Consider the following 26,801-nt stretch of genomic DNA (forward strand, 5'->3'; position numbering starts at 1 on the left):
TCCTACCATCTGTCTCTCCTCCTCTCCCTCTCCTTCCAAACACTTTCCCTCCCCTAACTTTCTCCCAACCCCCTATACAATTACAGTGCTTTTCCTTAGATAAGCATGGTACATTTTTTTAGTGCAAGCACTAGATACAATGAGGCACGGTGTGGGCAGGGACTGGGAAAGCTTCACCATACAGCTCTGCCAGTGTAATTCACTCCTAACTTCCAGCAGGGCCAGATCCATTCCATATGAGTAACTCTACTGATTTCCCATTGAAATCAATGGCAGTTATGGGCATGGATTATACCCAGTAGTATAGCGCTCCTGCTCTTTGAGCCCTGTAATCTAGAAATAGGTGACAATACTCTTTGGGGAGAATTCTGGCCCCTACTGCACCCCCTATACCCCCTATGCCATTGTGTACAGGGGCTGTAAAGGAATTACAACTGGCTGGGGTAGATGATATGAGCAGCCCTAATCTGCTCCCCTCATTGGCCAAAGTGTAGTGAGGACGGGGCATGCTTTCAATGTTCAGTGCTCCAGGTATTCTGGTTCACAGCGCAGCCCATAGACAGCCACAGGGAGACTGCTGTGAATTAGAGCAGCCTGGGGGCAGCTCTAACTTACACTAGGCATTCTTTCAGGCCTAGAAGCAGCCCAGAATCTGGGGGCACAAATATGACTTAAATCCTTCTGGGTGGCGTCTCTCAGGAGGCACAATACAGCTCTCCACTTCTATGTTGTTATTACTTAGTACTGATTAACTGATATAGTCCATGCCTATAGTGTTATGCAGAATAGAATTGACACTTGTCACATGAAAAGACATAAATGACAAGCTGCCTTCGGTGTACGTGTGAATATCACAGGTATAGAGAACACCTTGCACCAAATTCCCTGCTGGCATTACTCCATTGAGTTACACCAGTTTGGCCACTTGTGAATTTATCTTGACAAGTTTTTAAGCGCCAACACTGAATTCTCTAAAATTACTCTAGGCCAGGACAGAGGACCGTAGTTATTTCTCCAAGGGTATATCTACACTGCAATTAGACATCCCAGCTGACTTCAGTTCGCAGGGCTTGGGCTAAGGGAATGTTTAATTGTAGACATTCGAGTTTGGGCTGCAGCCTGAGCTCTGAGATCCTCCCACCTTGCAGGGTCCAAATGTCTCCACTGCAATTAAACAGCCCCCACGAGCTCAAGTCGGCTGGCACGGGCCAGTGGCGGGTTTTTACTTGCAGAGTAGACATACCTGAGGCAGCATTTGTAAGAGTGGCCACTCTACATGCATTAGAATAGTTTCTTTGGCATCTCCCCATGTATTCTAAAAATGTACTTGGCACGTCAAGGCTAATGGGTCCCCAGTAGATGAATCCAACTAATAAGCCACAACAAATATAAGGCTACTTGCGTCTCAGAAATACATTTGTCAGAATAGAACACATGCCTAGCCCATTGTTTACATCCAAGACAGAGAGGCACAGCCTGACTTCTCAAAAAATGATAAATAGCCCATCCTTGGCGTCATTTACTTTTCACAACAGCCACAGCTGACAAGTGCTTCATCTCCCAAGCTTCTGGGGAGGAAAAGGACTAATGAAACCGTCTTCAAACAAAAGCATCACCCCGAAACAGGGCAGATTCCTAGCTAGAATTCCCATAAATTGTTCGTCAGTGGGGTGTTTCCTCTGCCAAAGTGCACGGTGGCTACCAGGAGAAGCTGAAGCGGGCTTGCAGTTGTCAGGAGACGCTGCAAACACAGCACAAACAGTGGGCTGTGCGGGGGATTGAGGAGGCGCCATTCCTCTCCTCTGTTAGATTCCTGGGATTTCTCTGGAGAGAGCAACAGGCAGGTCTGGGAATTCCAGGCTGCATGTGAAGTAGAACCAACCCCTTTCCCATTCCCCGGCCAATGAATTGGGGGGGGGGGGGGGGTGAGAGGAGAGAGAGGGATTGTCACAGGCTCTTCTCTCTCCTGGCTGCTCAGTCAGACAGGATGAGATGTGGATCCCTGTTTATTTTAAAGGCCTTTCAGAAGAAATAACATTACAAATTATTCCATCTGAAACAAAAGCACATGGCCTCCCTTTACAATGAGGGCTATTTACTAGTGCGCAGAAAGAAACCCAATCATGGGGGCGGGGGGGGGGGGGGGGGCGCAGGACAGAATATTATTGTGATGTAGGACTCACTTCTGTACAGTGCAAAACACTCTGGTCCCCATCCAACAAAGCACTTAAGCACTTGCTTAACTTTAAGCAAGAGAACAGCCCCACTGCCTTTAAAAGGTTGTGAAGAAACAATGAATTATCCAAAAAGTTGTAGTAAAAACCATTTGCGTCATAAAGAATTGCTTTGATTTGTGTGACATAAAACTCAAACCTTGGGGTTTGGCTGACATTAAAAGATGAATGGACTGTAAGAATTCTGCATAATTTTTTTTCCTTGCAAGCCTGGAAATAGTGATTTCCCTGAAATAAGGGGGCATAACACTCATAGTCATGTATTAGTTACAAGATGGATGGAAGGAGAGATTACTAATGCCTTTGCTGAGTTGGACCTTCTGCAATGAAAAAACACTCGCTTCCCTTTAATCTCGACAAAAACATTTTCTGTGCATGGATTGTTAATAATTTAAGTTGTGTTTAAACAGGAGCATTGTTCTTCGCTGTTTGTCTCCTTATTGTACTGTCATTCATATAAGATGGTAACTCAAATATCTAAAGAGAGATCACAGGCTCTTGCATTGTGTAGAGGAGAAAGGTGTTGACCCGTATAGTGTTTTAACAGTTAGGTTTTCAAAAGGGTATATTGATGTTCTTCACTTTTACTGTGGTTTCTAAGGACGCCCTCTTTAAAACATTAATTTGATAGCTGCAAAATACATCATGGAGGTAAGGAGGGAAGGGGTAATTTCTATGTTATCTGACTCCTTTTACTGCTCTTCGGGGGTTTTTCTTTCTCTCTTTTGCTTGGCTTCAGTGAGAGCAGTAGGGTTCTAACCTGTCAGCGCAACCAGAGTGAAAGTGACGTTTTACAAGTGGAAGCAGTTTGAGGATGGTGCCTTGTGCTCTTAACATCTTGACATCTCAACCTTCGAGTTCAGCAGCAGCGCGGCTTACAGTGGCTACGGCAGCAGGACACCTTAAAAAGCAGTGAAACTGACAATGAAAATAAACTACGTTTGCAGCACCGCTGGAGTCTGGAAGCCGTTAACAAATATAGCCGTGTCTGGGTGTTAAAATACATAAATCTGTCATCATTACCAGGCTAAGGGGTTGTCATCCTATTCACAAAATAAAGGAACTGTGCATAATCAGTAGGGCAGGGAGTTCAGAACAACGTGCGCCTTTTACAAATTCTCGACTGCTGATAGATGGATGTTTGCTAGGGACTTAATGTCTTTAACAGGGTACGTTTAAAAAGGCATGTGAGTTTCAGAGCTCTTGGGATTAATGTAGGTTTTTTTACCCCCTCTTCTTTTCCAAATTTATTGCCAAAAAGTGCATAATGTAAACACTCCAGACTTCTATGAAATCTGTATTATTACAAAGCAAGCAGCATTCTAGCACAATGATATTATTCATCGAGTACAACACAGAATATGTTCTCTCTCTCCTCAAACACGCACAAAAATTATTTAAAAATAGGTTTATGATAATTGCTAGACTTCCCCCCCCCCCTTTATTTCCCATCTTTTTCTTAAACTGAATGCCAAAGACAGCATGGAAAAGGTACAAAACCAGACCCAACAGAAATGAAATAATACACTTCCTCAGCATCCGTACATTTTCATGGGTAACATGCTTACATGTACGGATCACGAGGGTGTAAGTCAAAGAGACAGTCTCCTAAATCAGCAAAGGTAATTCACACTCTATAAATTAACCAGGCTGAGTGCTTCCGATGATACAATAAGTAAGCATTACATACTGTACCTTGATCTACAAACCTTCCTGCTGGGCACTTCAGTTACTTGACGTTGCCAACAGTGAAATGTGGTTAAATGGTACTACTCAGGATATTCAGGATATACTGGGTATGTATGACTACAGGAGATATAATCTGAGGGTTCAGTCACTGTATTGGGTAGGCGGCAACGTGTAGGCATGTGCCCTGCTGAAAGCTGTTGGAAGTATTGTGCTCAGGAAGTATCCAACCCAGCAGCCTCGGCTGTACTTGGGTATCTGTCAGTCCAGAAGGGACTGCAAGAGCTAGTGATGGCACAGGATAGAAAATTCAGGTGACAAGAGCTGCCCCCCATTGGGTCACTGTGAAGGGAAGGAAAGAGGGACAGTGCAGAAGCAGCAGGGGATGCTGGAGAGAAAAACAGAGGCCAACGGGGGTGGGGGAAAGTTACCAAATCTTCTGCTGCTCCTTTAATGCTGCTTGCCCACACAACTGTCTGCCTACTGCACCCGTTCAGCAGTACCTCTCCCATGTCAGCCTACGCAGCAGCCAGTCACAGGATCAGCACATGAGGGATGGGCAGCCAGCCACCCAGATGGCCGATACAGCTTGCTTTTATCAAGGAGCAGTTTAAGAAAACAGGGAACAGGTGAGGAGAGGGATAGACACTCCAAGGAGTTTGAGGGCAGGAAGAAGAGAGGTAAAGGCATCAAAGACTTGTGGGAGGAGGCAGAGTGGGAGAGCGGGGCACAGCCAAAGGGGCAGAGAGGAAGCAGGGGGGAAACACAGATTAGGATGGACATCTTGGGCGGATGGAAGACATCCTAAAGCTGCGGGGAAGGAACCATCTTGAATTTGTGCATTGGGGCCCATCACAGTGTTTGGCTCCTGTTACCACAATGTCCCCAGGAGTCCCCGGGGAGCAGCGCTGCTGGGCCACCATGGAAGAGAATGCAGGCTGCACTCCCGCTCATTCTAGGGAAGCAAAGCTTCTGGCTAGAGTGAGGCTGTGGCCGTCTCCTTGCCCCTTTTGAAGAGGTTAGCACTGCTTTGGGCATTAGGCAATAGCATCCTTTAGCTCAGGACTGCAGCTAGGCCAGAACTTTGGTCAGCAACTTCAAGTCCCTTCCTCTGCCCCTCCCCTCTTATCCACACACACAAGGACCAGGAATGATCTAGGCCATTACTAAGCATCAGTAAACAGATGTGGTCAGATTGGTGTAAGTTGGTGCAACTTCATGGACACCAACTGAGGCTCTTATCCATCATCTGCATGGAGGGTTGTGCTTGGTGGGTGTTTGGCTAGTTGTTTTTTTCCAAAAGACATTTGGGATTAATAAAGTCTTTCATTAAAATAGGAGATGAAATGATTTCTACCCTCGGACACACCAAGCAAAAGAAATGAAATGTCCGCCACAAACTAGTTTGGACCAGGGGCTAATTCTATTAATATCAGCTAACAGAAGGAAGCCATAAACTGCCCAGATGAAACACACTTTTACTGTCAGCCCTCTTGACACTGCGTATTGCTTTCATTCCCAAACAAATAATCACACAGCAAACAGAGCTGCAGCTTGATATCTGCATGGACATAGAAGCAGCCACACACTCTAAAGCATCTGCAAAGGATTGTGGGCTAAATGCACCCATATGGTCTGCACGCCTTAAATGTACACTGACTGCAACTCTGGCTTGCAATCCTCTACCGCAGGATGGAGTATGCAGGGGGAAATTATATATACATACATATATGTATGATTTTCATGCTTACATCCATGGAAAAAAAAATCTTTTAATTTCCTTTAAATTGTGAACAGGTGTTGTCACCTTCCAAACTTGGCTTCTATGTTACAGCTTGAGGGGGAAAGAAAAAGACGTTTATTTGAAACAGTGGGGCCTTTGTTGGCTAGCACATGATGTATTGATAAGCATACTGTAAAGTATGTTAGAAAATCAAATGAAACTAATAAAAAAAAGATCTTGTAAAAAATGTGGACATTATAGTGTGTTAGCACCAAGATGCGTTATGGATCTGCAGCTGCAAGACACGTTACTGTAACCCATGCATGGTGTTTTCCAGCGTCACACACCTATTCACATGGAGTCGTCAATGGAATGGCTTGTTGATCCATTTTTAGTCAGTGCCATTTTTGGAAAGGCTACAGTTAATATTGACACTGTGGCATAATAACCTCTTTCAGAGCCTTTACGCAGAAGGAGCTTTTCAGCAACAAAATAATATGAGCCATATATGGATTTCAGACCCAGGGGTGCAACACTCATTGAAACCACTGAAGTTAGTGGGACATTTTTCCAGCAACATTTACCTTTTGGTTTCAGATGATTTCTCTCCTGTTCTTTTCTTTCCCAGGAAATTCAACAAAGTGGGTACCTCCACTTGGAAAAATTCAAATTCTAGACTTAGCATGATGTGGCAGGGAATGTGTCTGGCTTTTTTCCAGAGGAGCCTAAGGGAATGAGGTACTATTGAAATTCAACTGACATTGGACACCTAACTCTTTCAGACACTTTCAAATATCCCAGCCTATGTTTCTGCTGTGCCGAGACAACGGGACCAGCTCGGGGCCTCTAGGCGCTACAGCCATGCAAATAACAGACCATGATGAGGTGCCTTTCACTTCAGATGAGTCCATTTTCACTCAGACAATGAGTCGTTATGACTGGAAGAGGAGCTCCATTTCCTAGTGAACGCTTTGGGAAGCATGGGGAGTTTTTTAGCGATATGAGTCAGTGAAGTTCATAATGAAATGTGAAAACACGCAACACTGAGTATTTTTCACTCCCCTGATCAACAGGATGAGTTCCTGCAGACCTCAGGGCAGAATTTGGTTTACTCCTTGTACCCGATGCATAACATGCTTTCTCTTAGCAATACATCTGATGTCACATTCTCAACAAAAGATGAGCTCCTTCTCCTAGCTCTGCAATTGGATCTGTGCAGATGGATTGCGGTGACAAAGCGGCGCCGATAGAGCACTAGCCTGAATCACTCCTTGTGCAATTACTTCAACTGCCAGGATTTTGGGTGGCGATTTAAGGCACCCTCTTCTGCTCAGCTCCCAAAAGCCATAAACAATCTGGGCTTTAATTAGCAACACAATCATTACTGTCAGTGAATTAATGGGGCCAGATCCTCACCCGGTGTTAATCGGTGGGTGTAGGCACCAGCACAGATTAGGGCCACGGCAAATTAAAGGTGAAAATGTTGTTGCTATTTACTATAGCAAGAAGTTTCTCATTTTCACATAATAATCATTATTAGTTGTGATTACATGGTGTGTAATTGTGCCCATGCTGCACAGACTGCCTTTCACATTTTATGCTGGAGTCGATGTATGAAAAAATTAAGTACTAACTCTGTGAAAGCTAAACCACGCTTGTTTTTTAAATACAAATCCTGCATCTTTGTCAAGTGTTGACTCATGTCAGTTTTCTGCTTAGTATTAGAAGTGTCCTTGGTGTGTGCATTGCTGACTCAACATTGATTCACAAGTTATTGCTGAGTACATCTCTCTTCGGTCCCCAGAGTTTGCTATGAGGCCAAAACCCAGCTATAAATGCATTTGTCATGCTTTTCCAAGATGGCTGACGGCACCTGACTCTGGGCTACAAATGTTTTCACAGCTTTTGTACTATAAATGATTTCTACACAGATTGATGACTTCATCGGAGAACTGTAATGCAAACCATATTTTACAGTACTCTATATCTTTCACACAGGATTTTCTAGTACTATAAGCAGTGAAAACCATGCTAGAATAAACGTCCATTCATACACTGCCATGCTTTTTTTCCCCTGGATACTTACATTGACTGTGGTTTTTTTTTTTTTTTTTTTTTAAAGGCTCTTTTAATGCAAATTTTTCACAGAGGCCTGTTTATCAAAGAGAGCAGTCTTGGAAAAGTTGTAAAAAACACAAAATAGCAGCTGGCCAAGCAGGATAAAGCTACTTTAAAGATAAATCTTCTAAGGCTGCTAAAGATTCTCAACGCAATCACTTTCAGCAGACAGATTTTAGACATTCAATAGCAAAACTGATGGTTCCAAGTGCTCAGAGAGGTCTCTGACAACTGGGTGTTTTTCATAGAATCACAGAATATCAGGGTTGGAAGGGACCTCAAGAGGTCATCTAGTCCAACCCCCTGCTCAAAGCAGGACCAATTCCCAACTAAATCATCCCAGCCAGGGCTTTGTCAAGCCGGGCCTTAAAAACCTCCAAGGAAGGAGACTCCACCACCTCCCTAGGTAACGCATTCCAGTGCTTCACCACCCTCCTAGTGAAATAGTGTTTCCTAACATCCAAGCTGTACCTCCCCCACTGTAACTTGAGACCATTGCTCCTTGTTCTGTCATCTGCCACCACTGAGAACAGCCGAGCTCCATCCTCTTTGGAACCCCCCTTCAGGTAGTTGAAGGCTGCTATCAAATCCCCCCCTCATTCTTCTCTTCTGGAGACTAAACAATCCCAGTTCCCTCAGCCTCTCCTCCTAAGTCATGTGCTCCAGACCCCTAATCATTTTTGTTGCCCTCCGCTGGACTCTTTCCAAGTTTTTAACCTCCCACCTTCCATCACATGATTTTACAGGTCATTACACAGACAGTGGATGAGTGGTATGGGACACACTATAAGGGAGTCAAGCTGCCAAGAGGAGGAGGATGTGAACAGAAAGGTGATGGATTCTTCACCACAATCTTCCTCCACATAAAACCGAACAAGTGAGACTACAAACACAAGAGGCTGAGATGCAAAGCAGAAAAGAAAAACACATGAGCAGCTGCTTCTTGGGGTTAAATGTTGATCTTGTTTTGAAGTAGTGCTGGGATGCATCCTAGCAAAATTAAGTTGGTCATGCTGCAGACCCTAAGGGAAACAAGCAACCTACACAGCTCTGCGTGTACTGAGAATAGACATAGAATATCAGGGTTGGAAGGGACCTCAGGAGGTCATCTAGTCCAACCCCCTACTCAAAGCAGGACCAAGCCCCAGTTTTTGCCCCAGATCCCTAAATGGCCCCCTCAAGGATTGAACTCACAACCCTGGGTTTAGCAGGCCAATGCTCAAACCACTGAGCTAACCCTCCCCACAATTATAATTAATGGAGATATCCTATCTCCTAGATGGCAAGGCCCAGACAATTCTGCCATCCCTACCTGGCAGATCTCTAAACAGGGTAATAAAAGGGTAAATGTACATATTCAAAGATAAATAAAGGACTATATTGAGCTTCAAGTACTTGATCAAACAACTCAAGTCTGCTAACATGTTGATTGGGCTATCACCTGTAGCAATAGCAGCTTATGCTGCAATGTTGGCAGAGACCACAGGATTTGGCCCATACTATTTTCTTATTGAAAAGCTCCCTGTGTTTAACTTCAGTGAAAGAGATGGCTGTGCCGCAGTGTAAATATTTAATAATATCACTTCCTATAGCACCCAGCTGTTCATTGGAGATCTCCCCTTCAATGAATGACCCGACTTGTGGGCAAAGTGATATTATTTGTTATTATAGGCCGAGCGTGAAGGTTGTCCAACACTTCCCAGTATAAAATCCTGCGTTCAGTTATTTATAATTTTGCCAAACTTTAACTGTTTGGGTTAAGAGGTCCTGGCAGCTAGATTTTCTGAAGATTCTGTCTGTACTGAGCTTGCTTCATCCTGGGGCTACGTAGCTGAGCAGAATTTTCCCTGAAATTGCTGGCCCCAGCTGCTGTGGCACAGGGAACCACAACTGAGAGCAGGGAGACTGACTTTCTTTTGCTCTCAATGCTCTCCCTGGAGGAAAAATCAGTCTGACATGAATACAGAGTGGACAAGAGCCAGACACATGTGCAGGAGGGAGTAGGTTGGGATAAGGAGTGCAGGGAGGCGGAGACTGGGACTGGCTGGACAAGGAGACTGGGATGAGCTGTGTGAGAGGAGAAGGGTGAGGCTGGGATAAGCAGCCAAGAGTGGTGAGGAGACAGCACGGGGGCAGTCTAGAGGGAATGGAGCAGAAGGGTCTGTGACCATTACAGAACACTTCCCCCCAGAACTTAATATAGATCCCAACATTTCTGAGCCTCACCATTCCTCTGCTGTCAGCAACTAAGTGCATTTCTCATCCCCCTCAAGTGACAGGTCCACATACACGATGACTACCTGCTACTGCTATCAGTTACTCCCTTAGCTCAAGTGCCAGGGGCCTGTGCACTGGCAAGGTTCCACCCTTGCTGATGAACCATGTGTGTATCAATAGGATTCCACGTGACAGGATTGGTTTTTTCAGTATGCCCTTCAAAAATCCTAGGAAAATTACCCACAAACTATATTAACGTTGCACAGTCAAGCACTCACTCAAAAGTTAGGCAATGCCAGAATTAAGGTCGTCTGTGTAACCTTAATTCACTTCCCCTTGTCTGTATGTATTATGATAAGGTCTTTAATTACATGATCCCATGCTATATTTTCCTCAGGGCTCCTGTGGGGTTGGCAGTTTCCCATAGGCACCATGATAGCAGTAGGTCTTGAGTAGAGTTGGCTGAATTTTTTTATTTATTTATTTTAAACAGAGCAGGCCCCAGCTCTCGCACTTATGGTCAGAGCAGCTATCTGAGCAGCGGAGTATCAGAGGCATTACCCCCTCTACCTGCCTCTGTGAAGGAAATTTGAGTGTGCAGCAGTTTCCCGGAACATCATACACAACCAGTTTTCACAGCCAGAAATCTACATGACTGCTCAAAGACAAAAACAAAGTTCCTTTTGATAGCTACAGATCATGAGCTGGCAAATGGCCCATCTGGATCGATTCAGTAAGAAAAAAACTTCAGTGGACAGCCAGAGAACAATTTCATGGGGATATTTATATAAATAACCCTTGGGGGTTGTACAGCTCATTTGTTTTTGATGGTCTACAGATAATTCTCGGGGATAAGGAACTATGTACTTAATCACTAGAATGCTAATACTGATTAAAAAGAGTTCTTCTTCCACTGTTTATAAATCTGTCTGCACTGTAATTGCCATCCCAGATCTTGTGGTAAGCCACAAAACCAATTAAGCCTGGCTATGAGAATAAACTGTAGCTTCTACTTCTATTGGTTACCTGCTTTTATTTCCTTACATTTCTTGCAGAGGTGGATTAGAATGGGATTCTTGGATGTTTGGGATCCAGAGCCCACGCTCAAAGGGGACCTGGAGATAAGCTGTGTAGCAACTTGCTGGGCTCGGCAAGGCCTGTTCACTGGGAAAAGGGATGGGCTGTGTAAAGGCAGAGGAGGAGGAAGAGGTTCTGGAGCAAGTGGTGGAAGAGGGATTGTCTTTTGCTTAAGGTACTAACCTGGGATACAAGAGATGTGGGCTCAATTCCCAGCTCGAGCATGTGACCTTAGGCCCGGATTTGTAGAGGTATTTAGGTGTTGCTGCACTCAGCATTGCAACACCTATCTGATTTAGGAGCCTAAATCCTGTTTTCAAAAGTGATTTAGGCACTTAGGAGCATAACTGCCATTGACTGTCCATGTCTCTTGTGTTTGTACTCCCTTACTATGTGTTTGTACAGTGCCTGGTAGAAAAGGGGCCCCAATTTTGGCTGGATTCTCTAGACTCTACTGGAATATAAATATTAATTAATAATAATGATGAAAGGTAAGAGATCTATTCTTTCAAAGGATACAAGGGGGAGAAAAAAAGGTTCTAAGTACTGGAGATCCCTGAAGTTTTGATGAATCAACTCCTTGTTTAGCCTTCATCAACCATCACTTTCCTGTTGCTTTTAATCATTTTTTTTAAATAGTCTGTCCTAAGAAATAAGAAGTAAGTAATAAAATAGCCATCACAGGATTTTACTTGTACTATACATTCCTGATGCAAGGTATTATTTCAGTATGAACTGTACGAGTGCCTTTTGTTAGAAGACAGCAGTTGCTTATTGGAAACAGAGTTGAAAGCAACTCCTCCACATATAGCTTCTAAGCTAGGCATGTGAGACAGACAGACATGCACAGTTCACTAAATAATGGGGTTTATGTGCTTCAAAAAGTTACTCTCTTTAGCCATCTCTGCAAAAGGCAGATCTTCCCATAACCTACCATCATTCTTTTGAAAGGAGGGAGGGAGCGCGATACAGTGGAAAGGAAAGGTATGAGATTCCACATTGCTGGGTTTAACTCCCAGTTCTTGTAGAACCTTGAGCAAGTCACTGAACTTTACCGTGCTACAGTGTCCCCAGATATAACATGGGTGTGATAATTAACTCCCTGAAAGGGGTGTTGCAAGGCTAAATTAAAAGTTTATAACAGTGCTTTGAAATCGTTAGATAAAAACTGTTGTGTAAACTTTCATATATTACTACATCTTGTTATGTTCTATTATAAGGAACAGAGGTGAAATCCTGGCCCCACTGACGTCAACACCCAGCATGTTTTCATGGTGAAAATGGATTTTAATTTTTTCAAGCTCTCCCACAGTAATCATTCATGTGACAGGATGCTTTCTTGTTCTATTTTCTGTTCTTTTTGGGATCTTACACTCCACCCGTCACGATGGTATCCGAGCACCTGCCGCAGTGTAAAAATATACAGCATTACGAGTAATGCTGAAAGAAGATTCTTAAAGTGCTATTTAAAAACCGAATTTTAAAAAAAGGGCCATATGGTTCAAAAGGCCATTCTGCTTAATGATGTTTGCGCTTTCCGGAGCACAAACAAAACGGCACCATCAATTTGTTCTCCATCCTCCAGCTGACAAGCTGTTGGTTTTAAAACACTGCCATGTTCTCTAAAATAAACAAAGGCTCCTCTTCACACAGAGAGCATTTTCACAAGAAGAAACCCCAGCATCTGCCAGATGCATTAAGGTTCAGAGCCAACTTGAATTCTTTGAAAGAATCACACAGTGGTACCTTGTGTTGACTTTCAGACCTCTGCAGGAAAGATACTCGGGTGACATCTGATTTCAGGGGAAACAGCATTTACGGACGAGCAATCAGTTTGAAACATAAAACGAAGAAGTCTAGGGACAGCCATTTGAGACAAGGGCTACGTAATAATCAACAATCAAGAATGGACTGAGCAAATACAACCTACAACTTAAGAAGTTAAGAGATGCTATTCTTAGCCAGCATTAGTATCAAGATATAGGGAGGCAAATGACCACTTGGCACAAGCTTTTCCCGTTGAACTTAACTCTACCACAAGCTTCGGCACCACACTATTCAATACATGTTTTGTCTTTTTCATGTCTAGTTCTTTTAAATTCCACAGGGGCTCAATCTTGCACCCACTGAGGTCAATGGGAGTATTGTCATATGCTTCAATGGGTGCAAGATCAGAGCCTAATTGGCTAGTGTTTGTGCTAAGTATTGTTATTAATACAATTTGTGTGATGATACAACTTACCAAAGCAGCCTGATATCTTCAGAGGTTTTGCCTCACCTCCAATTCAGCGTTAGTCCCTAAGCCTCATTTCCTGGCCTCTGATTTTTCATCCCTCCCCTGTGTTTTTGTTTTTTAAACAAGCGCAGTTCAGGCCTGATTTAACTCCCAGTAAAATCCAGGAGAGTCTTCCCGCAGATTGTAATGGGAGTTGGGCCCTTAGATCCCATGTAAGGTGCTAGAACAGTATCCAAAGGTTCACAGAATGGGTAAAGCACAGGCAGTGGCAATGCAAGCTCCAAACCCCCCTCCCCCCCCCGCATCAATATGCCAAAGTACCATCTCCAAGGGTGAGAGATGAGTTAACTCTCCAAAGCCTAGTCACTCTTTGCCCTTTCTGCTGAGGCGGCTAAAGTCCAAAAAAACCCCAACAAACAAAAAAGAACCAATGCTGGTGTGGAAGGGGGATGCGATGTGGACATAGGCCATCAGACAGCCATTGGACGATAACATCTTTCAGTCGCTACTAGTGTTATTCGGTGTGTAACTACACAGTGCTAGAAGCAATGAGCTCATTAGCAGGACATTGGGAACGATGCCTAATTACTGAGCCACGGTGACTAGGGTATGACGGTCAGACAAGTTGATGGCAGCCTGAAAAGATACAGGTGGGTTTTGGACAAATAACATTTCGGAGGTCGGGGGTATAGAACAGCAGTGAAGATGAACTGCTTCTGAGTGAAAAGGTGAAGGCTCTTGGTCCTCTAATTTTCCATAATAGCAACAAGAACAGGAGTACTTGTGGCACCTTAGAGACTAACAAATTTATTAGAGCATAAGCTTTCGTGGACTACAGCCCACTTCTTCGGATGGGCTGTAGTCCACGAAAGCTTATGCTCTAATAAATTTGTTAGTCTCTAAGGTGCCACAAGTACTCCTGTTCTTTTTGTGGATACAGACTAACACAGCTGCTACTCTGAAACCTGTCATAATAGCAACAAAATTGTTATACTAAGGATGAAGGAGACAAGGTGTTTCAAGGAACAGAGGATGGAGTCAAGAGAAGCCGGTGTGGATGTCCAAAGGCAAAGCTGGCTCTTAGTGTATGAGTAGTTGTTATCCCAGTCAACAGCTGACATTATTGAAATCCTATTACCTGAGGATTTCCCTTCTCACAAGCACCTCTACCCTGCTAAAGCATTTCCTGGTCTCTCTTCTCTAAGGGGTCTGGAGGTCTCCACCAAAGTGCAAATTCCAAAAATCACCTGATTACTATTACAATCCCCCCATCAAGGTACCTCGGTGCCTGCTTACGTCATTCAGCATACACAGTAAAGCTGTAACTATTTCTCCTATCTGGCAAACATAAAGTCAGACAACTGTCGTACAGCAGTCCTTGTGCCGACCTGGGCAGCAATGACAGAGAAGAGTTTAGTGACGGAGATAGACACTTGGCCAATATCTGACCTCATTAACACCTATGCCACCCCACTGCCAGGCAGAATGGCTTAGGAGACCATTGGCTTAGGAGACCATGCTCAGCAGCACTCCCTACAGGCCCCAGTTTACAGAGGTGGAGATGTGACTGTGCCTGCAAACGACCTAGCCATCTTCCTTTGGTGCTAGAAGAAGCTACGTCTGGGCACATTATCCAGGTCCTACGTAGCACCCAATGGGGCCCATTCTCTCTGGCAGGTTTCCTGGGGATGGGAAAATCACCTCTGCCCCCCGGACACTCACACAAGATGAGGCAAATTTAGCCCTTTGCCATTATCTATTTACTGTCGTCATGTCATCCTGCTCCCCCTGTTGTGCCTTCAGTGACTCATCCTACAATTCCCACAGCTGGGAATCCCCTCTTCCCGCTCTGCTCTTCTATCAGCCATATGTCACTAATCATCTGCTCCTAGTCACTGAATTCCCTCAGCCTGTCTCTAAAGCTGCTGTCGGATCAGTTAGCAGCACAGCGCTCCCGAAAGCTGTGCTCATTTCCTCAGCCCTGGCATTGCACAGGCATTTCACACTGGGCAGACCCCAGGCCTCAAGCCTCAACTCCTCTTCCCAAAGGAAATTTAAAAGTCATTATGGGCCCTGCCATGCTATAGGTGTGTGCAGTGCTTTACAGGCATTAAAGAAGAAGCAGGCTTGGCTCCCAGGATCTGATAGTTTTCTTCAGTCATGCAGCCTAAGTTACCTTATTTAAGAGCGGTTAGCTTTTCAAAACGAAGAATGTAACAATGGCCAAACTGAGTCAGAACAATGGTCCATCTAAGCCAGTATCCTATCTGCCAACAGTGGCCAGTGCCAGATGCTTCAGAGGGAATGAACAGAATAGGGCAATCATCAAGTGATCCATCCTCTGTCGCCCACTGCCGGCTTCTGGCAGTCAGAGGTTTAGGGACACCCGGAGCATGGGGTTGAGTCCCTGACCATTTTGGCTAGGAGACATTGATGGACCTATCCTCCAGGAACTTAGCTCATTCATTTTTTAACCCAGTTGTACTTTTGGCCTTCATACCATCCCCTGGCAATGAGTTCCACAGGCTGACTGTATGTTTTGTGAAGAAGTACTTCCTTGTGTTAGTTTAAAATCTGCTGCCTATTAATTTCATTGGGTGACCTCTGGTTCTTGTGTTACGTGAAGAGGTAAATAACACTTCTCCGTTCACTTTCTCCACACCATTTGCAATTTTATGGACCTCTATTCTATCTCCCCTCAGTCCTCTCTTTTCTAAACTGAAAAGTCCCAGTCTTTTTAATCTCTCCTCAGATGGAAACTAAGGCTATGTCTACATAGCAGCTGGGAGGTGTGATTCCAAGCATGGGCAGACAGTCACGTGCTAGTTTACCTCAAGCTAACCTGCTAAAAATGGCAGTGTGACTAGCGCGGGACAGAACAGCCGCCTGCATGCAATCCTGTCTGACCCCCAAGTGCACACTCTGGAGGCTAGCCCAAGCTGCCAGCCATGCTGCACTTCTATTTTTAGGCACTCGCTTGAGCAGAGCTAACGCGGGTATGTCTGCCTATGCTGGGAATTACACCTGCCAGCTGCTGTATAGCCACTCTAAGAGACTCGAGCCTAGGGGAAGGTTACCCCTGTGGTTAAAGCACAGGGCTGGGGTTCAGTTCCTAACTGGGCCACAGACTTCTTGGGTGACCTTAGGCAAGTCCCGTAGGAGCACATTTTCAAAAGAGCTCAGGGCCGGATTTTCAAGAGGCTTCAGCTCCCATTTGTCCACCTAAGTAAGGGCCAGGTTTGCAGACGCGTTCAGCACCACACAGCTCTCATTGTGACTCCTGTGCCCAGCGTTTCAGCAGAGCTGATGTGGAAACGTGCCCCACCCGCTGCTGTTTCTAAAGAATTCTGTCCTCAGTCCCTCTGTGCCTTCCCCACTCCCGGCACTTTGGCTACCGTACTGTGCACATCTCTGCAAGGCACAGGTTATTTCTAAACTTTTTCTGGGCAGGGATGCCAGGCGCACTCTCCCCTCCTATGCTCTCCTGCAGGGTTCCCTCGGGGGGGCCGGATAAGCAGCTTTGTTTGCGTCAGGCCAGCAGCTCCTTCATCTGGGCAGGAAAAGTGGTCTTTTGTTTTCCCCTCCCCTAAGCACTCTGCAGAGTGGCACGATCAGCCCCTTTCCTCTCCCTAGAGATTTTTTGAACAAAGAGCCATGAATCTGGTTTCTGGCATGAGTGTGGGGTTGTTTAGGGAAGAAAAGGCAGGAGCGGGTTAGAGTTCAAACAGGGCTCTTCTGTCTTCACAGGCAAGGCTGCTCTCATCAGAAAGAAGCTTTTGGTTGTTTAAAATGAGCAGAGAAAGAGGTAGGACTTTGTGGGCTAAGTATTCATGCTGGCAAAGGAGGCTTTTGGCTGGGGGAGAAGGTGAGTGAGTGGAGGCCTCTAGCATCTTCCCACCTTCTAGTTCTTTCCTTTCCTCCCTCTGCACCCTGAAACATGCCACATTTTAGCCAGCCCTCTTCCTCCAGCTAAGGAGAGCTGGACGCATTTCCTGTCAGCAATTCATGGGGACACTCTGAGCACTGAGAATGAAGGAAAAAGCATTCAGGTCTCTCCTGGGTCCTCAGAAGTATCGACCCAAACCCAGCATGTGATCTTGGATTCCCAACATCTGGGCCAAAGTCTTGAGAATTTTGGGGGAATACACAGGCAAGGCTAGCCTCTGTGGTCTCTCCTTCAAAGACAGAGGCCCGCTGCACACCCATTCTAAATCCTGACCCTACTGATGGGGATTCTTTGGAAACTTGGGACCCTTAGGACCCAGTGTTAGCTCTGTGCCTAGTTTCACCATAGCTAGATTTATTCCTAGCATAGTCTGCAACTGTTCACTGCACAAATCCCTTTGTTGTGCCCTTTAATATGGGCTTGTTAAAATTCGTTTTGAGAACTACCCTGTTCCAGCAGCAAACACAAAGATCAGCATGACCTCCCCTTATCACTCAGCCTTTCCTGTGTGGAATTCGTTGTGATCTGTGACCTAGTGATTATTGCATCACTTCTGTTTATTTGTAACCTTTGGCACTCCGTAATCTTATCTTGCGGCTGCTGACTGCAATGCAAGAGATGCGCAGCAGTGTAGCTAGCCTTAGCCATCCTCAAGCACTGGAATGGGCCATTTAGGTGGAGGTCAGTAAATGATTAGCAAAGAGGGCCTGCAATCACTGCCAGCGTCCCAAGTTTCCAAAGAAATCAAACTTCTCCGCTACCATTAAAAAAGGGAAGATTTACATTTCCTCCTGCAGCACTTACCAATCACAATAAGGGTGTAGTTCACACTCATACTGCCAAAGCCGTTGGTGGCCTTGCAGATGTATGTTCCTGCATCTTCACTTTCCACCTCCTTGATTTTCAGTCCTTGCTGCAGGATCCGGAACCTTGTCCAGCCACTGTGGATAGTCCGTCCATCTTTCATCCACATAGTCAGAGGTGGCGGGTCACCTTCTACCGGACACAGGAGCTTGATGGTTCTTCCTAACCTCACGGACTGCCGGTGGATCACTTTATCAGCAATTCTGGGTGGGCCTAACAAAGAATGGAAAGAAAAAAACAAGAATTAATATGATCAGAACTAGTTCTATCACCGTAGCATCTACAAGCCACCGGTCATGAATAGGGGCCCTTTACAAATATAACAAAAGTTACTTATTGAAAAGAGATTACCATCAAAGTGAAAAAACCAGACAACAGACAGATACAACAAAGACGATACCAGCCCATGGAGGGTTTGAATCCAGAACTTAGACATTCTTATCACCTTGCTCTAACCAACTGTGTTAACCTGCCAATGGCAATCAGCAGTATTTCTCTCTTCCTTCCCTTCCCCCCCCCCCCGCCCCAGACCTCCCCCACCCCTTTTTTATGTCATGGGGAACTGGTTCCCAGATACCCAGACTACTGGTTGTTATAAACATAACAAATCCTGAAGCCAAAATTAGGAACAGCATTGGTACTTAAAACAAGGAGTTATAATCCTTTTATGTTTATATGTATAGCAATTCCCTTTAATAGTCACCAGATGGGCTTTGTCAGCAGCAGGAATCATAAGAATACACTAGTATGGTTCTAAGACACAAAGAATTTGCTGGGTAGCATTTACTTAATGACAAGGTACAGGATATCCTGACATATTAACATCGCATACATGCAAAATGATGAATTTTTGAGATATTTTTATCCATTGCCTCGACCTTCCCTTGACAAGTTCATTGGGCTGGCCTGACTGCTGAATGTTTGCTGCTGGTACAAGGCAATAGTTTCATGCATAACAAGGTGTCCTGGAATGTGGCAACGTGAACATACTGTGCTGCACGATAATGATAAATACAAGGGCAGGCCAACCCGTTTTGGGGCTGGGGTGGGGGAGTGATAAGGTCTCCCACACCGTCAGCTGTCCCCCAGTGAGGGAACCAAATTGAAAGCTGAAATGTTCAAGTATGTTTCTTTAATTAAATAATTGTCTTTATTGGATTCATTGATTTATTAACTTCTATAGCCCCTACCAGTATAACAGCCATTCTCTTTCTCAGAACATTTCAAAAACAGCCGTGATCAATAAGTGCCTTGTTCCTGCATAAGGACACACCTGTTTTAATAGGGTCTGATGACTTGAGGTGCTGAGTGACCTCAATCCCCACTGTGCTTCAATGGGTTTGAGGTGCTCACCATCTCTCAACAGCGGCTCAGCGCCTTAGAGGACCCGACCCCTATGGGATCTGTGCTGGAGTCCTTTCTTATGATGGTGCGCAAGAGCAAATCCCGTTACTGCAATGAGACTCTCTGCATGAGTAAGGTAGGCTCCATAAACCAGCCCATAGTGACTACGGGCCAGATTCTCTCACACTTACTCACGCTGGTGGGAAATGAGTAAAGTTGTCAGGAGCTAGCCCTAAAATAATGAATTGGTTTAATCAAAAGCCTGATGAAGTCAATTAAAGGCTTTACATCAGGCCCTGAGTTCAATAGATTTGGGCTCTGGTGAACTGCCAAGAGTGAACAAGTCCCAAAGGCTGGGACCCTCACCTGAGAGCATCTGTCCTGGAAAGCCAAATTCCAGGTGATGGCAGTTAGAGCACACCTCAGCCGTCACCTACTGTAAACAGGCCAATAGGAGAGTTGGTCTCTCAAGTAATATTGCCCCCCTGATTCCAGAAGGGATGTCAAAATACCATAAGAAAAGCTGTCGTTGTGTGTTTCCAGCAAGGACCTTAAGGACTGGAAGCCTTGCAAGCAAAGCTCTTCTTGTGAGAAACTCAAAAGTCCAGTCAATTTTTGCAAACTACAAAGGTTTGGATACTTTGGACAAGCTTCAGAGAGTCATCAGAATTTTTGAAGGCTGATCTGAGTCTAACCCCATTTCCAGACATTTGGGGGATTCACCCGTTGTCAGTGATCATTTATGGGCATAGGCTTTAATGGAGCTACACCAGCTGAGGACCTGGCCCCAAGTTCTGCCACCCTTCCTCACATGGCATAGTACCTTAGTGCATGAGTAAGGGGGGCAAAATCCACATGCTAGCTGACATCTTGCATCGAATCTTAGAGTCCCCCTTTAAGTTAAAGGCGGACTCTGCCACCTTACTCAAACCGAGTCGAACCTCAACTCCATGAGTTGCCACACTGAAATCAACTGCAGAGCAAGGTACTTCTCAAAGTGAGCATGGGTGTCAGAAACTGGCCTATAAGTAGTGCTGGGGAAGAATGCGTGGTATAGGGCAATTGGGGACAGTGGAGGGGAAATTGGGCCCTCCCAGCAGAGTCTTCCTCAAAAACCTTTTCCTTCCAACATTCAACTTGACTCCTGACAAATTTTTAGTCTGGGAGGAATAAGATAGTTTCCCAGTGGCGTCATGTTGCAGGCACACTGCACATGCAGTTCTCCTGATGGCAAGCGGCGTTGCCTCTGGATCTGTCACATGACTCGGTTAGTGATAAGCTTGGTCCTCCCGAATGCCATTTTCCTCTGACTGACCTTTCATTCTGAGGAATTTTTGGATCGCTCCCCTGTCATAAGATCTATACGCAGACCTTTTTGGTGGTTTAAAAAAAGGGAGCCTTTCCCAGAGCCGTTCTTCCTTTAAAAAAATGCCTGTGCTGTCCTTTAAACCTGCCCCACTTTTAAATTTGCCCCTCAAGTGCTTTCCCCCCCAAACCTCCCATATTAGGAGGAGGAATAAAAATGCCCAATTTCTTTGCAGCTATGCCTTTCCCTGGGCGCAGCTGCATGCTGTTCTCAGAAGGATGCAATTCCAGGGCATGGAGGCGTCCAATGCAAGCTAAAAGCATGTCCCTATGTGTTTGACAAGGTAAACAGTCCCATTTTATTACCTATCCTCATTAATAACAACAACAACAACTCTCTATGTAAGCAGCACTCTCTCTCTGGAATCATCATATACCACAAGCTTTAGAGGCCCTCACACGCTCACGGCTGTCACTGTGCTGCAGAGAGCTGGACCTCCTAGAGATGTTTATGGCAGAATCACATGGTGGTGTTCGGTCATGGGTCTCTGTATCTCTTTTTAATGTGCAGGAATCTACTGGGTCTTATTTCACTACATATTTGCCTTGGGACTGCAATGGTGACGGATGAATGCTTTTCAAGTTGAGATGCGCTTTGGCACACCTCGCAGCAATGTTTGTCCTTTGGTATTTTTGGGGAGGAGATAGGGAGGGGTAAAACATATTTTGCAAAGGGACCACCCGGAACCTCTCATATGCACCGAGTGCCAGTTACACAGACTCTACTGAGCTAGACAGTTTGTACCGTTTTACGGTCGAGATCTCAAATCTTCCCAATAGAAATGAGGTATATTTAAAAAGCCCATAGGTGTTCGTGTGCTGTTTGGGAGTAGCTAAGTCCAGCTTCTATCTCACAGCTCAAGTGCAGTGCAGTTCCATCTTCTGTTAACGGAGCACTGAATCGAGATCCGGCAAATAATGGATTTTTCAGTTTGTGGCCAATTTTGAAACGGGGGGTGGGGGGGCGCGAGAGAAAGAGCACGCATAATTTTGGGTCGAACCTAAACCAAAGCTTCTTCAAAATACTTGGCACATTGAAAAGTAATAAATAAATAAATATTTGGGGGTCAAATTAAAGATTTTGTTTGAACCAAGTATTTTAATCTAGTTGAACTGAAAGTTGTTCAGAATCATAAAACCTCAAAATGAATTGTTTCAGTTCTTTCAGGAATTTGGTAAAAAATGACACCAATTCACAAAACGGCTTGGTGTTGTTGAATCTTTGTTTTTCATCAGAAAATAATTTTGGTGGAAAAGTTTGGCCCAGTCTAACTGAATCCCTTCGGTAAGCTTTGTATCGCTGAGCTCACTGCCCTGGTCACTACTGGGAGGGACACTAACGAATGCTGTAACGGTTGCCTTACCTTGCACCCCACAAACAATTCAGCAACTGGCCTTGTTAGGGATTTGAGAGGATCAGCAGCAAGAGACAAACTGAGACAGCACCACACATGATTATCTTATCTTCCTTAACTGCAGACAAGGAGTCTGATCCTGCAAGGTGCTGCTGGGTGCTTCCAAGAGGTGCTGAAACCCCTGAATCCCCATTACAGTCAATGGGAGCTGAGGGTACTTAACACTTTTCAGAACTGGTCCCTACAAGAACCGGGCGCAATGTATGCCAAATGCTGTTGGTGTGAGAGCCTTCTTCTCTGCAGCTCCTGCAGTGTGGAAGAGACTAGATTAGGCTTTGTCTACACTGGCAAGTGAAAGACAAAACTTTTGTTGTTCAGAAGTGTTAAAAAAAAAAAAAAAACACACGCACCAAGACAAAAGTTTTGTCGACAAGCGCTGGTGTGAGCAGCTCGACAACGCTAATGCCACTCGATGGGGGTGGAAGTGTTTTGTCAGCTCTCTCCTGCTGACAAACAGCAGCTACACTGTGCGCCTTTTAGTGGCATGGCGGTAATGGCACCGTGTAGACATAGCCTATCTTTTTTTTCTACGTGTTCTTTCACCCTCTCTCCTCTTTCTCCTCCTCCAATGGGTTGGGCAAGGGGCAACGGATTCCTACCTAAAAGTAGGGGGGCCAACTCCCAGCCAAGCCAGAAGCTGGAGCTGGGCCGGGCAACCCGGGTCCTTCCACCTGCCAGGGGGGAGGTGAGGTCGAGAGCAGCCTCCAAGCCAGGCTCCCCACAGCTGCCTGGGCTGATCTTACCTGGGCCGGGCTCCAGCTTCTGGCCTGACTGGGGACGGGGCCTCAGGGGGAAGAAGAAGAGCAGGGGACCCGTGGCGAAATGTGGATGGACCAGGCCCATCCACTTTCAAAAGTGGGAGGGCCATGGCCCCTTGCCCCCTCCCTGTTCCAGCCCCCATGCCTCCGGACCCTGCACCGCCGGAGCCCGGGAGGGGAAGTGCCCAGCCGGGGGCGCAGGGTCCGGAGGCAAGGGGGCTGCCCAAAGCCCAAGCGCTACCGGCTTCACGGTTTGCCGGGCAGCCTCCAGACCCTGCGCCCCTGGCTGGGCGCTTCCCCTCCCGGGCTCCAGCTGCGCTGGGGAAGCGGCAGCCGGGGGCGCAGAGTCTGGGGGCTGCCCGGCAAACCGTGAAGCCGGTAGCGCTCGGGCAGCCCTTTCCGCGTGGCTGGGAGTGGGAGGGAGGAGGGGGCGGAGTTAGGGTGGGGAAGGGGCGGAGTTGGGACGGGGGGTGGGGAAATGGGCGGGGCCAGGGCCCGTGGAGGGTCCTCTTTTTTTATTTGTTAGATATGGTAACCCTAGGCACTGCTGGATTCACCTCCCAAGCCTCTCACTGCTGGAGAGCTCTAAGTACCCAGTGTGTGTTGACATAATCCACCAGGGCCCACCTTGGACAGTGAGAGCACAACACACAGCCTGGGGCTTGGGCAGTGAATCCGAGCCCACTGAAAATCACCGCAGCTCACCTCCTGTCCAACCCTCACTGTGCAGTCTGGGCATGTGCTACAGGGCGGTGGAGAAGAACGCCCCCCCGCAGCGCTATTTGCTGAGTGGTGATGGACTCCAGTGGTGATGAGTGACACACACGCACACACACTTTATATGTCAAAAAAGCGTGTCCTTGAAAAATTGGTAGGTTTAAACCTGAATTAGTAATTTTGTAATTACATGTAAAAATCAGGAAGATTATGGAAAATTAGGGAGGGTTAGCATCTCTGTGGGTATGAAAATGCTGAGACCTCTAGGCCAGGTAATTACTCCACTACAGTTTCAGTGATGTAAGCCATCTGCCCCAGCCATATATACAGTGCCACAGCTTCGGTCATGATGGGTCCTTTTTGCCTCCATTCATGCTCCGCCCAGATATTTACGTTTTCCATTCAAAAAAGTTGATCCCAATGGCTATTGCTATAGACCCTTTTAATACACCATGTTAGGGATGGTGCAGAGGAGTCCATAGATTCATTCATAAATTTTAAAGCCAGACGGGACCACTATGATCATCTAGTCTGAGCTCCTGCATAAGACAGGCCATAGAATTTTATTCAGTTACTCCTATATTGAGCCTAGTAACTGGCAAGAGTTGTTTCCTTAATTCCCCCCCCCAGTTTCACTAATAAGGCATCCCTGGATCTGTGAGGAAGGCATGAAAAGAACGTGGCCTCCTCCATTTGTGCCTCAATGTTACTCTTTCTCCAAATAGAAACTAAATATAAATTTTCTCCATAACATTCAAACCAGTGTAGTTACTAGAAGAGATCGTTCCAGAGTTCCAAGACCCAGCATGCAACCAAGCTTAAAATATAATTTAAATAATCCCTTCTAGATCCTTCACTTTGCATCAAGTTTTTTGATGTTGTTTCTAGTTTACACACACACACACACACAAAACAGACCATCCCAGAGAGACACAAACGTTTGTTTAAATTAATGCAAGCACAGAGGAAAATTAACATTGCTTCTTCTGTTTAAATATTTCAACTCGTATATATGCAGACATATGTGCTGATTTATTTGCCTCGTCTAGGAATACAAGCAACTGGAATCCCCATTCTGTTCCATTTTATAAAGGGACAGATCTTACACCTGTCTTACTGAACAGCTGGGCAATTTTCAATTTATATCCCGCTATAGTACGCTCTACTATCCTATACCATAGAAACAGTTTCACTTGCTGCAAGCATTCCATTTCCCCCCCACCGTCTCAACAGACTCTGAGCTGCTGACGGTTGTTACTTCTTGATAATAGAAATTCTGTTTTGCTTTAGTGAGTAGCCATTTCTGGGAAACAGTGAAAACAACTTCTAGAAAAGTATTTAAGACATGATGGCATAGTGTCCCGGGGTGTACTGTCTGCATTTCTCACAGTCAAAAAAGCTCACACATGTAATTACGTTTCCTTGGACTGAGCTGCAAAGTTCATGCACTCCTTCGACTCATACATGTACTAACCATGATTTATGACTCTCGGTGAAAACCCTCTAAATATATGGTGTTTTGATAATGACTTGAACCTAGCGCTATAATTTAGTAACACCTAGAAGTGAAGGCTAAATGATTTCCCACTCCACATTCCTTACTTCCCATGAACCCCTTTTACTGCTAACCTGGGGTGGAAGTGCCACTCCTACAATATTTGGACTCGGCCCTGTTATTCCTTGAACTACTCTTACTCACATATGGCGAACACACGAGTGCTGAACCATGTCCTAGGAGACCATTTGCCATGATACAGTTCAAAGTGAACTTTATTAACACATTAAACATAATTACAAAGAGGAAATTCCAAAGAAGGTCAACTAGCTTGGACAGTTTCTTGGAATAGGAAGTAATTTACAATATCCATGTACTGTATTGTAAAGTTTATAAAGAAGTTAAATAAGTTTTAAGAGCCCTGTGGGTTACGTATCTTTTATTATTTAATACTAAACATTCACTTTCCAATAAGATAAGATTTCTTTTGAAGTCCTACGCTGGCAAATTAGCAACCCTTTCTTATATGGGGCACTCAAATAACCCGTACCTTAGAAAAATAAACAAACAAAAGGAGTGTAGGATGTAGGGAACATCATATACACAATCAGTATGTGATCTGCCAGTGAAATCCACCAATAAGGACAAAATGGTAGTGCCCGTACCCAAAATACATCTTTTCCCATAAATACAGTCTTCTAAATCAGCATGTTTACCTAGGGATGTATACCTTACCCACCACTATAGTATCTGAGCTCCTTATCAAATGATTTCAAGTGCAAACGGCCTATACAAAACCTGAGTTCTCAACTTACCCACACACCAGTAGTTGTTTCTAGGAGACACTTCCTGTTCTTGATGACTGGCTTTGGGAAAGTTGGGGAATTCCTCATTTACAAAGCCTGATTGTACAACACTGACTCATGTTTAGGTGAAACTCACCCCTGTGCAGAAAGCCAGCACAGGTCCTATGCACCACTTAAATCCTCTGCAAAATGTTTTTATTGTGGTAATGCCTACAGGCTCCACAGACCAGGCCCCCACTGTGCTAGGCACTGTACAAACACAGACTAAAAAAATGATCCCTGCCCCCAAAGACTATACAATCTAAGAATAGGGTGAATTTTGTGCTGACCCTCTGCACAGAGATGAATTTCACCCAGTAGTGAGCACTTTCTCATGTGAGCAGTAGAAATGGTCAAAAAAAAAAAAAAGAGTTGGGGAGGGTTGTTAAAAGTAAAACTTTTCCATAATGTTTGTGGTGGTTGTTGACAATGATTAACCATTGGAGCAAACCGCCAAGGGAAGTGGTGGATTCACTAGCTCTTGAGGTCTTCAGTCAAGACCGGATGCCTGTCTGGAAGATATATGTTAGCAAAAACCTATTGAGCTCAATACAAGAGGAACTGAGGGAAATTCTTTGTCCCTTGACATTCAGGAGGTCAGACTAGATGAGCTAATGGTCTCTTCTGGCCTCAAAATCCATGAATCCAGCAATATTTTTGGACAAACATGTTTGTGTTTTTTCCAAAGACAAAAACCAAAAGTTTTTGGAAACCAAAATGAAAGAGGGAAATTTTTTGCAGGGAAAAAAACCTCATTTCCA

General features: G+C 45.1%; 1 protein-coding gene across 6 annotated transcripts in view; it reads right to left on the minus strand.

Annotated features, from left to right (window-relative positions):
* FGFRL1 (fibroblast growth factor receptor like 1) overlaps nt 1-26,801 on the minus strand; it is a 246,704-nt gene that overhangs the window by 104,979 nt on the left and 114,924 nt on the right. For all 6 annotated transcript variants that reach the window (XM_005292428.5, XM_042855566.2, XM_065597216.1 and 3 more), the window contains one exon: nt 18,042-18,314. In XM_005292428.5, the coding sequence (XP_005292485.1) occupies nt 18,042-18,314 (273 nt within the window). The remainder of the gene's footprint in view (nt 1-18,041; nt 18,315-26,801) is intronic.

Source organism: Chrysemys picta, chromosome 5 (genome assembly GCF_011386835.1).
Source record: "Chrysemys picta bellii isolate R12L10 chromosome 5, ASM1138683v2, whole genome shotgun sequence".
Taxonomy (NCBI): domain Eukaryota; kingdom Metazoa; phylum Chordata; order Testudines; family Emydidae; genus Chrysemys; species Chrysemys picta.